The following is a 14,423-nucleotide window of genomic DNA, read 5'->3' as shown; positions in this document are numbered from 1 at the left end:
ACACCATTAACAAATGGAACTGTCCCATTTCGAGCAAATGGGTATTGAACAACCTTCAATAAATGTGTTCTTCTTGTCCTCATTCCTCTTTACCCATTAGCTTTCTTGCAGTTCAAACAAACCAGAATCAGTGTCATCTACAACCATTTCCGATATGTCTTCTATGCTCTAGATTACAGACTCCTACATACCCAAATCAAAATCCTCTTGAGACACTTTACCAGAATGTTTACCAAGATTATCATCTGAGATTAACCAACTAAACAATCTTTTCTGATAAATACGGTCCCTCATGAAACAGTACAAACAAGAATATTTTAATACGGAAGCTGCACATGCAATGACTCGATTGATTGCTACCCAGATAATATTTTTTGCTAAGCAAACTGAAACTTATAGTTATATCCTTTACAGTCCTTAAAATAATCATAGCATTCTGGATATTTTTGAAAAACCAAAGCAGCACAATAACTACTACCTAAAACTAGCTGTTTTCACAAAAGACTGCTCAACCTGGAAAATATTAGGAATTGAGATTAACGATTTCTCTCCCTGCCGCTGACTCCTAGCCTGTGAAACACGGTACAGAAAAAAAAATAACCAGTCATAATCTATGCTTTTACTCAATAACATATGCCCAACAGACAACAGAGCAACAGAAGAACAAAAATCAAGCTATGATTTTACATGCTTGAAATTTTTTACAAGATCCTAAAAATTAAACATGAAAAATGCTCAAACCACAATATAGCTGCAACCACAAGTGGATAAGACCTTGAAAGTGTGGAAACGACGGTGATTCAGTGTGAGAGACGCTGCTAGTAGTCTTGCAGACTAACCTGAACAATGAGCATGACGACAGCAAAAATAACCTTCGTGATCTCCGTAAGAAAATTCACGCTTACAGGGCTGAATAAGAACTTCCCATCTACTTTTGACATGTAGACCAAGATCGGCTGCATGATAAAAACCAAAGAGAAAAGACTTGATCGATAATGTGAATTTGAAGCATTACAATAAATCCAGAAGTTTCAAGACTAACATATGCTCTTTCAGCATGAATAGACCAGACACAAATTTTAGTTGAATTACTTTAAAGGTCTAAATACAAAATTGCATTAAACAGATTCAAGCATTATAAGACCCCTGGCAATTCAGATAGTTGGACAAAAAAATAATCAAAAGTTTGCACAGTTCAAATTGCAGAGATTTCATCACTTGAAGAATATCAAGCACCACGTTTTGCAACTTAGCATAAAATTAACCCAAACTGCACATAGTTGAGTCTAATAATGGTACCATCAAGAACATTGCAAAGACAGTCCTTCAAAAGTGTCACGTGACACATCCAACCCGATGTGTCCGTGGACAAGCTACAGCATGATCAGGGTTCAATTAGTCCAGTCAGTCTAGATTTAGAAGTGATCTGGCACTTTTGTGAGTCTGTTCGCAGACTGTGCATGCCCAGGCACTTAGTGTAGATGCATATCCTCTAGTTGCACACAGCATGATCATAAGCATTCCCACCAGAATCCTTCAGGGGAATTTTCCAATGCATTTAACCTATTTTACCTATTTTTGACATTTTTCACTTATTATTTTTAAGTGACTTTTGTTGGAAAGTAGGTAGGGCAAATTGAGTAAGTTTGTATATAAGCAAACCTAAACTAGCACTAATTGACAGAAGAGGCAGCAGGAGCACTCGCTCAACAGGGAACTTCTCAGCAGAACCCCAAGCCCTAGTGTTTTTGCTCCACAGCAACCACCTAGCGTTTTTGGACCAGATCAGCCGGCGATTTACACTTGCAGATTCCGGCGACAGCAGAACATCAGATTAGCCTAGGGTTTTGCATTTGCAGAACAACCGGCGACAGATTTGCAGACTTTCAACCCTAGCGTTTTTGGTTTGCAGATCAACCTCAGCGTTTTTGCAGATCTTCGCGACAGATTCAGTCCTAGAACCAGTGTTTTCAGTTTTCAGCAGTTAGACATTGCAGAACAAGTCCCGAACCTCGCAGATCTCACCTTCCCGCAGCAGATCCTCGCCGCACGGTCAAATTCCGCAAGGTTTACAAATTCAGCCCAGAAAAGCAGATTTCAGCATCTGCGTTTTCAGCGCGTCGTCGTCGCATCGTCGCCATCGACGTCGTCATCGACATAGAGTCAGAATTCAGCAGACACCAGATTTGCAGATTTCAGCCTTAGCATTTTCAGATTTCAGCCCTTCTCGTCGTCATCATATCGTCGTCGACATCGTCGGCAAGTTCAAAGCATTGTAGAGATTTGTGCAATCATAAGTAGACCGCTCTCGCCATAAGAGAGTGGGGCCTTCAGAGGAGGGTTTTACGTCTCTGGTGTCGTATTCTCTTCTCTATCTCTCAGTCTCATACACTTGCACGCACAGTGTCCATTCACTTTATTGTGATCATAGCATTCTCTCATCAAGAAAGGAAGGCTCTCCGTTTCACAAGAACAAAAAGGAACCTTGAGCACAGTTTGGAGCACTCATCTTGAGCAAAGCACAAACATTCATTCCGCTGCATCTTACATTGGTATAAGAGCTTGGGCAGTGTTCTGTATCACTCAAGGAAAGAACCACAAGAATCACAAGAATTTTTTTTGCTTGTTGCGGTCGCACGAACCCAAGTTCGCTTGGGCGTGTCGGTTCCTAATCGTGTTTTTGAAGAGTGACAGGAATCCCAAGAAAGAAGGGCTTGTCCAGCCTCCCCTCGTGTCTCTTTTCACTCATTGAGAGCACCGTGCACTTAGCGGCTGGCCAATCGACGTGAGGTGGGAAAAAGCAACTTTGGTGTGAGCGCAAGGCCGCCAAGGGGTGCGCCCGCGGAAAAGAGTAGAACTCGGGTGAAGAGAAGATCCTTCTCAAACACATATTACAAGCGAAAGAAGAACATCAAGAACCTCAAGACCTCAAGAACCCCAAGAAACCAAGACCCCCAAGAACCCAAGTTCCTCGCGAACTTAAGAACCCAAGAGCACAAGAACCCACGACTTCAGTGGATGGTCATCACTCGAAGCAGAATGGATACCTCGCTTAGAGGTGATGAGCACGAGAGAGGCGAAGAAGAATTTTCCCCACCAGGAGGTTTTTCCAACCCTCCCCCTTCTCCATCTACGCCAAGGATTGCAATAACTCCTATGGAGGAGTTGGACCAGATGTTTATGGGAAGGAAGTTAGAACGCGAAGCAAGAAATGCAGAAAGAATGGCAAAATTTGATCGTGAATGCAAAGAAAGAAAGCAAAAATGGATCGCAAACACGCAGAAAGAAAAGCAGAAATGGATCGTAGACACGCAGAAAGCAAAGCAGAAAGAGAAGCAGAAAGAAAGGCAGCCATAGAGCGTGAGCAAGAGTTCTGGCGACTCTTTTCTCAAGTTCAGGCACAGATGCAAGAGATTTGGGGAAAGGAGACTCTCTCAGTCTCTTCTTCTCCAAAGCATGACACACAAGATTTGCATGATTATGAGAAGCATGATGAATTGAATGATAATGATGAGCATGATGATTTGGATGATAATGATGAGCATGATGATTTGCATGATCAAGATGTGATTTCTCACAAGCATGATGATTTGCATGAAGAAGATGTGATTGTTCACAAGAAGGATGATGTGTTAGTTGATACTTTCTCTAGTGAAGCTAACCTCATTGCAGATTCGATCAATCACGAAGAACCGATCTTGGCTCTCGAGCCTAGGTCCAAAGAACCCCCTCAGGAAGGATTGATCTTGGCTCTCGAGCATAGGTCCAAAGAACCCTCACAGGAAGTATTCTGTGTTCGCATGATTGATACGCACGCATTGTTCGAGTGTTTCATTCGTGATCGTTTCCTGTATTTTAGTCAGCGTCTTTATGTGATCCCTTTTCCTAGGCATGACATATTATACGTTGAGCACGTTTCACTCATGGATGAGCACGAATGTATGCGGAATTTTCATGAAAAGCTGAAAAGTATGCATTCAAGGAAGTCACATTCCCTGACTCTTCCTTGGCATGACACATTCGTAGAACGAGCACATGGAAGTATGAGCACCAAGCATGGGCATTTCCGTTGTGAATTGCCACAGTTGATTGCTTTAGAACAAAAGAGACAGATTCGATCTCATTGTTTGCGTGTGTGTGGTGAACGGTTTGGCACTCCATCTCTTTGTTCATCTACATTGCATGTACACTCTAGGAAGACAAGATTTTTTCCACTCACTTTACATGGAATGGGTATGTTTATGTTTTTGTGTTGGAAATGGTTTCATGAATTTTCAACCATGGAGATTCTTGAAGAAGACAGAAGAATGACTCTAGATGAAGTTGAAGCAACGAAGGAGCCTCAGAAGACTTTGTGTCGCTTTCGGCGCGGCCCAAAGAAGCAAGCATTGCAGACCTTTATGAAGTTCAAGTACCGCACGACCCACACATCAGAGTGGGCCGGCTACGAGTCCCTTCCAAGATTCCGGATATTATCGGCGATCTCCCTCGACGCCATACAGTTCGGTACCAGTACCTCACTTTGAAAAGAAGGGGATGTCACGTGACACATCCAACCCTATGTGTCCGTGGACAAGCTACAGCATGATCGAGGTTCAATTAGTCCAATCAGTCTAGATTTAGAAGTGATCTAGCACTTTTGTGAGTCTGTTCGCAGACTGTCCATGCCCAGGCACTTAGTGTAGATGCATATCCTCTGGTTGCACACAGCATGATCATAAGCATTCCCACGAGAATCCATCAAAATCCTTCAGGGGAATTTTCCAGTGCATTTAACCTATTTTACCTATTTTTGACATTTTTCACTTATTATTTTTAAGTGACTTTTGTTGGAAAGTAGGTAGGGCAAATTAAGTAAGTTTGTATATAAGCAAACCTAGACTAGCACTAATTGGCAGAAGAGGCAGCAGGAGCACTCGCTCAACAGGACTTCTCAGCAGAACCCCAAGCCCTAGCGTTTTTGCTCCACAGCAACCACCTAGCGTTTTTGGACCAGATCAGCTAGCGATTTGCACTTGCAGATTCCAGGGACAGCAGAACATCAAATTAGCCTAGCGTTTTGCATTTGCAGAACCACCGGCGACAGATTTGCAGACTTTCAGCCCTAGCGTTTTTGGTTTGCAGATCACCCTCAACGTTTTTGCAGATCTTTGCGACAAATTCAGTCCTAGAACCAGCGTTTTCAGTTTTCAGCAGTTAGACATTGCAGAACAAGTCCCGAACCTCGCAGATCTCACCTTCCTGCAGAGCAAATCCTCGCCGCACGGTCAGATTCCGCAAAGTTTACAGATTCAGCCCGGGAAATGCAGATTTCAGCATCTGCGTTTTCAGCGCGTCGTCGTCGCATCGTCCCCATCGACATCGTCATCGACATAGAGTCAAAATTCAGCAAACACCAGATTTGCAGATTTCAGCCTTAGCATTTTCAGATTTCAGCCCTTCTCGTCGTCGTCGACATCGTCGGCAAGTTCAAAGCATTGTAGAGATTTGTGCAATCATAAGTAGACCGCTCTCGCCATAGAGAGTGGGGCCTTCGCAGAAGGGTTTTACGTCTCTAGTGTCGTATTCTCTTCTCTATCTCTCAGTCTCATACACTTGCATGCACGGTGTCCATTCACTTTGTTGTGATCATAGCATTCTCTCATTAAGAACGGAAGGCTCTCCCTTTCATAAGAACAAAAAGGAACCTTGAGCACAGTTCGGAGCACTCATCTTGAGCAAAGCGCAAACATTCATTCCGTTGCATCTTACAAAAAGTTGTTACAATGAAGACACTGGAGTCATAATGCCTCGTCGTGCTTCAAATTGAAGAACAAAAAGAATAACCAAAGCTCGGAGGAGCTATATATTCAAATAAAACAATAATGGTCAAGCAGAACTATGCTAAATTGAGGTTGGATCCTCTATAATCAAAATAAAACAGTTATAGTCTAGAAGTACGATACCAAACTGAGATAAAATTATGCTGAGTGAAGCGTTGCTTTTATAGCCTCCACGGGTTGCCTTGAAAAGAGGCCCCTCTGCCAAAAAACAACACACATACACACCCCAAAAAGCTGCACAAATCAGCGCACGCACACACACGCATCCCCCCCCCCCGCCCCCGTTTTACTTTCAAGTGCTGGCTGGTTTTTTCTAGAAAGACAAGGGAAACTGCTCCTTTTAAAAAAAAAAACCAAAGAGAAACTGATTTAGAAACCAGTTTTACAGAGAAATATTGCAGATTTCAAGAAAGAGAAAATCAACAGATTCGTTAACCGTCCCCTAAATTCAAAGCAATCGTCCTTGATTGCAAAATATAGCAAAAGAGACAAAGAAATAAAGAAAATAACGTCCACACATCTATGTTTCCTCAAATTTAATCCTAAGAGTAAACATTCATGCATCATGTGTTGTGGTGGCAGTGTGCATAACAGGATTAAACTAGCTACAGACACCTGGAGTGCGTCTGAAGATCTATCACTCGCCAAAAATTTCATACCCCTATCTGTCAAAGGTGCAACGGAAAAGGTGATCAGATGACAATCAAGTTTGCAACAACCATAGTCACAAGGGACGCGTCCCGAGGAGTGGGGACAGGGGATGGGGGAAAATGGATTTTGTGTAAAAAAGAGGGCGGGACGGCAAGTGGGGATAGGAAGCCCAAAAATGGGCGTCCCTTGTGACTATCCTCTCAACACGGGCAGCCACCAGATCTTCGATTTGTCACAATAGAGCCTTCGATCAAGGGCAGCCCACCACACTCGCCTAGGGCAGCCTAAGATCTGGAGATGCTGCAAAACTATAAAACGCAAGAGAGAGGGTAGCGTTAGAGGTGTGGATTAATACGTTAGAGAGAGAGAGAGAGAGAGAGAGAGAGAGAGAGATGGAACCCAAAAACGTGGGCTCTCTCCATTTGGCACTTGTACAATACAATACAACGAGGGGCAGGGATCCCTATGTAGGAAACCTCATACATGCCCAACCAAGACAAAAAATACCGGAGGACCCACCAAGAATGGGGGCGTCCCTAAAAAATGACACCTCGTTATAAAAATGGCATTGGTCCAACTAGCCTAGAAAGTGCACTTAGGCTACCTACTAATGCACAAAAGGGGAAACATGCAAAAAATAGAGACTTACGTCGGGAAACCCTAGGAATAGGGGTCTTGCCTCATGTTGGCCTATCAAAGTTGCATTCCAAACCCATGTTTATCAATCTTCCCATGCCGTACCGTAAATACCGTACCGGTATTCAGTTCTTTACATATTGGTTGTCATTTATAAGCTCACATAAATAGACATACATGCGTGTATGCATGCATGTATCTAGGGTTGTGTACATATGATGTATATATGCATGTTACCCATGTGTATAGTTGATACATGCATTTACATGTATGCAAGCATGCATAAGTAGACATGTAGGTCTATTTGTATCCAATATGTCCATACTGGTAGTGATTACCCATATTGCACAACATTTTTTTTGTAATGTACTTATGGTACGTATCCATCTTGTAGCCTATTGGGAGGGCACATACACCCTCTCAGCTCTTGGACAAGAAACCAATCCAAGGGAGCTAGCATGAGGGGATCGTCATGTGCACATGGCTATGTATGCCATGTGGACATGCTTCATCGACTTCCAGAGCCAGTTTTCCACCGCTATGAGTGCCACGTGGACATGCTTCGTCGACTGCCAGAGCCAGTTTTCCACCTAACCCTAGGTAGGAGTGTGTCTAGAATCCTAGGACGATTAATTTTGTGAGCCTGTTCGCACGACCTGCATGTCCGAACGGGTTAGATTAGGTTTTCCAGTTTTGGAACCCTCTTGCATAGAGGGATTGTTCCAACATTTTGACAGATGCTATTACATTACAGTGGACATCTGGCATGACATGCATGTAGTTTTAGGTTAGAGGAATCCAATGAGCCATTCCCTGCGTCAATCGGATTCTCGGGTGGGCAAATGTGCAACAGTTTCACCCAAGAACTTAACCTGGTCAAACTTCTTAATGAATCATTTTAATGATTTATTTTATAAGAATTTGAAAGAGATTTTGCCCTACCTAAGCCTTAAGGAGTTAAAAATGTCCAATTTCTCACCTATAAAGGGATTAGAGCTCCATTGATTTCGAGCAGATTCAAGAGCGCTAGTAGCAGAAGACCAGCTTGGTGTTTTTGCAAGAGCAAACCAGCCCTAACGTCGTTTTAATGATTTATTTTATAAGAATTTGAAAGAGATTTTGCCCTACCTAAGCCTTAAGGAGTTAAAAATGTCCAATTTCTCACCTATAAAGGTGATTAGAGCTCCATTGATTTCAAGCAGATTCAAGAGCGCTAGCAGAAGACCAGCTTGGGTGTTTTTGCAAGAGCAAACCAGCCCTAACATTTTTGGTGGCAGATAAGCCAGCGATTTGCAGTTTTCAGCCTAGCGCTAGTAGAATCTCCTCAGATCAGCCAGCGTTTTCAGTTTTCAGCCTGTCCCTCGCCGGAGGTGCACAAGATCAGCAAGCGCCAGCCATCCAGATGCGGTCCGGTACTTCGGCAGCCCATTCAACCTCTTCCCAGCCATTCCCTCGCCGCATAGAGTGCTCCCATTGCTGCCCAATCATCAGCATCGTCGAGATCTGCGTTTTCAGCCCTTTATCTCTCTCACATCAGGAGTGCAATATAGCCCCAGATCTACCTCTTGGCGGCCATCCACAATCCCGCATCAAGAGGGATCCAAAGGTGCCTTAAATCAGCCCCGGAGGTGCTTCATCTTGAAGCGTTACCACGGCTACATTTTGTAAAACGGACCACGTGCCAACGGAAAAGAACAAATTGAACAGCTTTAAGCACTTCAAATAACAATTGAACTGAAGGAGAGAGAGTGCACGACACACGAGGTGGGGAGTGGCGGAGTTCCATCCCAAGAGAGCACTGGCCCCAAAAGCTAGCGCCCCTTTGGAATTTCTTTATATTGCTTGAACTCAATACATCGTCGGTACTCTCTCCTTTGCACCTCCACGTGGGAACGTGCCAAAGAATGAGCCCTTGGCTCATATTTCAAGGCCATGAAAAGCAGTTACATGAAAAACTTCAAGTTCTAAAAGCAATCAGCACAAAAATCTGCAAATCCATACAACCTGCCACGTCATCAGCTACCAGCATGAAACGCGAAATTTCGTACACCTACCACGTCAGCATGTCAACGCAAATTGCGGGCTGCCCGTACAGTTGTTTCCACGTCATCACTCCTCCACACAAGAGTTTTAGAGAGAGTGTGTGTGTGCGCGCGCGCTTGCCCTGCTTTATTTAATCTCTTTAGGTTATTTGGGCCCCATCGAGACAGGGTCCCATAAGTTGGTGGGAACTCCTCTTTACACATAGGCCCCTGATTGGATGAGATTGCCTGGGTATGTAATTTCAGTGCATCAAGACACCCATTAGAGATCAGGGCGGTCTGGGTGTGATGCCCAATTTTACTAAGCCAAAATATCAAGAGCTCCGATTTGGAATGAGAATATACTCCTTATTGGATGAGATTTTTTTGGAAAGCCAACTACCCAAGATATCAAGAGCTTCAATTTGGAATGAGAAAAGTAATTGTCCCACGGAATGTCCCTTGGAAATTTTTGAGCTAACTTGAGTTGTTTTGTAGATATGATGTAATCGTTCGCGATTACAGCATATCTGTAATTGTGGACGAGTACTTTTTTTTTCAAGAAGGGGGGATGTCACAAACTGCTGACGTGTCAAGTCACTAAAGAATGGAGCCAACCTGCAGATCCCGATCAAGGAGCCTAAACCCTAAAGAAGCTGTAGAGGAAGAACAATAGAAGAATTTTTACCAATGCCGAGTAATATTCAATGGTTGACACATCACAATGCAACACAAATGCTCACATATGCATGTTACAAGACATAGAAACATATAGTCGCCGATGAACACTCCCCCTGCAAATAACCATCTAGGTCCAGGCCATGAGCTATTTAACGACTCCCTCATCATTCCTCCCACAAATGACCAAAAAAGGTCCAGGCCATGAGATATAGAGACCTTTTACAACCAAACGCTCCCAAGACCGCAACCTACGTCTTTTGGAGGTGCTGAGAGTAACCATTGCTCGGACTTCTTAATACTCCCCTTGTAAATAACCACAAGGGTCTGTGCCATGAGTAAAAGCAGTACTTTTCAAACATTCAATACCCCCCCCCCCCGGCAAATAACCACAAGGGTCTGGGCCATGAGTATGTGCAAGCATTCTCAAACATCATTTCTCACTACTCCACCCGGGAGTAAATCACCAATCATTGAAACTAATATTAAAACCAAAGTCGAACAATTCAAATCAGCACCAAGACAGGTTCAAACAAATACCATCCATTTCAAACAAATACCAAACAGTATTTCAAACAATTTCCCTGTTGGAATTAGGGTTGCAGAGAAACACACACAGCTTGGAGAAGACGAAGGAAGCTCAAGGCACACAATAGAGAGTGTGTTACTTAGTGTGCAATGGAAAGATAGATAGCCCTAGAGTGATGGGCGTATATACAATGCACGGGGGAAAAAACCTCCTAGAGAGGGAAAAAATGCCCCGGCGGTCCTAGTGTGTTCACACACATCACTACCACATGTATATGGTAACAAATCCCCCCTGGAGTGATGCGGTGAACGAGAGCTGGCACATGAGTAAAGGGAAGTGCCATGCCCTGAGGACAGGATCAGTCCACAAAGGGGAGTAAGCCCAAAGCTTTGCGGAAAGCTTCAAGCTTCTCACGAGACAATGCCTTTGTGAAAAGATCTGCAAGGTTGTCCTGTGTTGGCACATAAGCCAAGCTGATCTCTCCTGCTGAGAGCCTCTCCCTGACATAGTGGTAATGCACCTCAATGTGCTTTGTGCGAGCATGAAAAACTGGGTTCCTCGCAACTGCCAATGCGCTCTGACTGTCAGTGTAGATAGTGTTGGCAGTGTCCTGACCAACACCCAAGTCATCCATAAGGCGTCTGAGCCATACACACTCAACCGTAGCTGTGAAGACTGCCCTGTACTCAGCCTCACAACTCGAAGTGGCCACAGTAGGTGCTTCTTGCTCAACCATGATATACATGAACTGCCAAGCATGAAACAAAAACCACTTGTGGACACTCGCGTGTCAAAACAACCAGCCCAATCTGAGTCCGAAAAAGCATGTAAGTCTGGCGGCAATGATCCCCCCTTGGGATAAAACAAGCCAAGATGTAAAGTGCCACTAAGGTAGCGGAAAATCCTCTTGACAGCTTGCCAATGCTTAGACCCTGGGCTATGCATAAATCTGCTGACCTGTGAGACTGCAAACTGAATATCTGGCCTCGTGTTGCATACATAAATGAGGCAGCCAACAGCAGTTTGGTAAAGAGTGACATCAGCAGGATCGCCAGCATCATGTAGACTCAACTTCAAACCTGTTTCCATGGGAGTGGCAATAGGTTTGCAATCCTCAAGTCCAAACTTACATAGCAATGTCTCTATGTAACTTTTCTGACACAAGGCAATACCACCATCACACTGCTTAAACTGTATACCCAAGTAATGATGCAACAGCCCCAAATCTTTCATCTTGAAAGTAGCATTCAAATCAGCCTTAAATTCAGCAATATGTCTCTCATTTGGTCCAGTGATCAGCAAATCATCAACATAAAGAACCACAATGAGAAATACATCATCCTCACGCTTTACATACAATGTGCTTTCTGTTGGACTGTTACGAAAGCCTCGTTTAACCAAATGAGTGTCAGCTTTCTCATACCAAGCACGAGGAGATTGCTTCAACCCATACAAAGCCTTCTTACATTTGCACACTTTGTCCTCTTGTCCTTTTATGACAAAACCGCGAGGCTGCGTTACATAAACTTCCTCAAATATGTCACCATTCAAGAAAGCAGTAACAATGTCTGATTGATGTACATCCCAACCAAAATGAGCTGCCAATGCACATAGAAAACGCACAGTAGTCATACGACAAGTGGGAGCAAAAGTCTCTTCATAATCTATGCCTTTTTGTTGTGCATAACCCTTTGTAACAAGTCGAGCCTTATGGCGATCGATCTCACCATCCGGCTTGCGTTTCAACTTGTAAACCCACTTCGTACCAATGGCCTTTTTGCCAGGAGGCAAATCACATAAAGTCCATGTGTCATTCTCTATAAGTGCATCATATTCTGATTTCATGGCAGCAATCCAATTTTCTGAATTCTGTGCTTCATCAAAAGACAGAGGCTCCTCAACATCATGTAAACTAGACACAGCCAAAGCATAACAATCTGATGCATAAGATGCATGGCGAGAGCCTGAACGAGTACGACTAGATAAAGGTGCATCCAATTTACTGTCACGCAATGTGTGCACCAGCCATTTTGGCATACCTCTAGCCTGCTCATTTTCAGCCCTTTCCTCATCAAGTACATCATGTACATCTGCATCAGTAATAGGCTGTTCTAAAACATTTTCAGAAACCCCCATAGGCTGTACATTTGCCTCATTGGAACTTACATTCGTATTTCCACCACTGAAAAGAGGCAACAAAGTGTCATAAATGTCCTGTGAGCTTACATTACTGTCTCTAGTACATGACAGCAAGGGCTGAACAGAGTCTTCCACAAACACTACATCCCGTGAAACCAGAATACGTTTTGTTTGCGGATGATACAACCTGTAACCTTTGCTTTCAGCACTATAACCAACAAAAATACATTTGACAGCCTTATCATCCAATTTTCTGCGCTGCACTTGTGGCACCAAAGCATATGCCAAACAGCCAAAAACACGCATGTGCTCAATAGAAGTTTTTCTATCATGCCATGCTTCATATGGAGTAATAGACTGCAAAGCTTTCGTAGGACACCTGTTAAGTACATAAGTGGTACACATGATGGCCTCAAGCCAAAAAGAATGCGGCAAAGCTTGACTTTTGACCATACATCGTGCCATTTCCGTTAGTGACCTGTTTTTCCTCTCAGCAACACCATTTTGCTGAGGTGTATAAGGCACTGTACATTGGTGTTTTATCCCACGACTAGCCAGAAATGCATTAAATTCATGAGACATATACTCCCCCCCTCGATCGGAACGGAGGGTGCCCATAGTACATTTTGAGACATTTTCAACCATAGCCAAAAATTGTTTGAAGCACATAAAAACTTCGGATTTCGCTTTAAGCGGAAATACCCATGCATGCCTGGAGTAATCATCAATGAAAGTCACGAAGTACAGGTAATTGCCCAAGGACGGAGTTTGCATGGGCCCACAAACATTACTATGCACAAGCTGCAACCTGCATGTGGCCCTAACTGAACCATCCTTTGGAAACTTAGAACGCTGCATTTTACCTAGAATACAGCCTTCACAAACATGTTTGACAGGTGCTTCAAGAGGCGGCAAAGAAGCAACCATATCAGATTTCTGCAAACGCAGCAAACTGGCAAAATTCAGATGACCAAAACGTGCATGCCAAAGTTTTGCATCTGAAATAGCCCTTGAATCTGCAACAGCATTTGCAAAATTTTGTCCACACTTGTCATACAAAGTGAGCTTATACAGCCCACGGCACAAAAGCCCAGATGCAACAATTTCATCACCAAAACTGAGATCATGAACTGTACATCTGTCATCCACAAATTTGACTACAAGTCCAAGTCTAGCAAGTGCGGATACAGACAAGAGATTCTTCTTGATCCCAGGTACATAAAGTGCATCAACAAGTGTGAAGGAACTGCCATTAGCAGCAGTGAGCACAATCTTTCCAACACCCTGAACTGGATAAGAGGCGTTGTTGGCACAAGTGACTGAATTCCCATGAGGGACAGACTCGAGAGAGGTAAACAATTCACGATGTGAGGTAATGTGCTTTGTAGCACCACTGTCAAAATACCACACATGTGAATCTGCAGCAACTGACAAGCATGCATCATGGACAGCAGGATTGTAAGTGCACTCTGCGCTAAAAGCCCATTCTGCATCAACATCAGCATCACAATCTCCTTTCACAGAAGACTCAACAATGGCTGCATTTGTATTGGAACCAGCATTTGCAGTGGAACCACCCTCTTTCTTCTTAGCCTCTTTGGCCTTCAACTTAGGACACGACTTGATCAAGTGATCATTGGCTTTACAATAATGGCAACGCATCTTCTTTTTGCCCTTATCACCAGAATTGCCAGACGAAGTGCTGCCAGTAGATGCATTGGGAACAAAAGTTTTGCCACTCGCAGCAGAACCATAAGAAGTGACTGTATTGCTGCTACCACCCTTTCTTTGAGAAGCAATAAAAGCCTGTTCAACTGCACGCTGCCTAGTCCTGTTTTTTCTAGAAAGTGACTCTTGCAACAGCAATGTGCATAATGCATCAAACTTGACAACTTCAGGATTTCCTTGGGTCATGAGTCTCCAAGTACTAGCAAAAGTCTGGTAGGA

At 43.6% G+C, this 14,423-nt stretch overlaps 1 protein-coding gene across 1 annotated transcript in view; it reads right to left on the bottom strand.

Moving 5' to 3' along the window:
* LOC147429005 (CMP-sialic acid transporter 5-like) overlaps nucleotides 1-14,423 on the bottom strand; it is a 102,936-nt gene that overhangs the window by 74,095 nt on the left and 14,418 nt on the right. The window contains exons 2-3 of the mRNA XM_086494934.1: nucleotides 840-956; nucleotides 514-570 (exon numbers count right to left, since the gene is read on the bottom strand). Of these exons, the coding sequence (XP_086351060.1) occupies nucleotides 514-570; nucleotides 840-956 (174 nt within the window). The remainder of the gene's footprint in view (nucleotides 1-513; nucleotides 571-839; nucleotides 957-14,423) is intronic.

Source organism: Adiantum capillus-veneris, chromosome 22 (assembly GCF_014529385.1).
Source record: "Adiantum capillus-veneris isolate H3 chromosome 22, ASM1452938v2, whole genome shotgun sequence".
Classification (NCBI taxonomy): Eukaryota; Viridiplantae; Streptophyta; class Polypodiopsida; order Polypodiales; family Pteridaceae; genus Adiantum; species Adiantum capillus-veneris.
The sequence above is the reverse complement of the archived record's forward strand: the minus strand, read 5'-3'. Positions and strand labels throughout refer to the sequence as shown.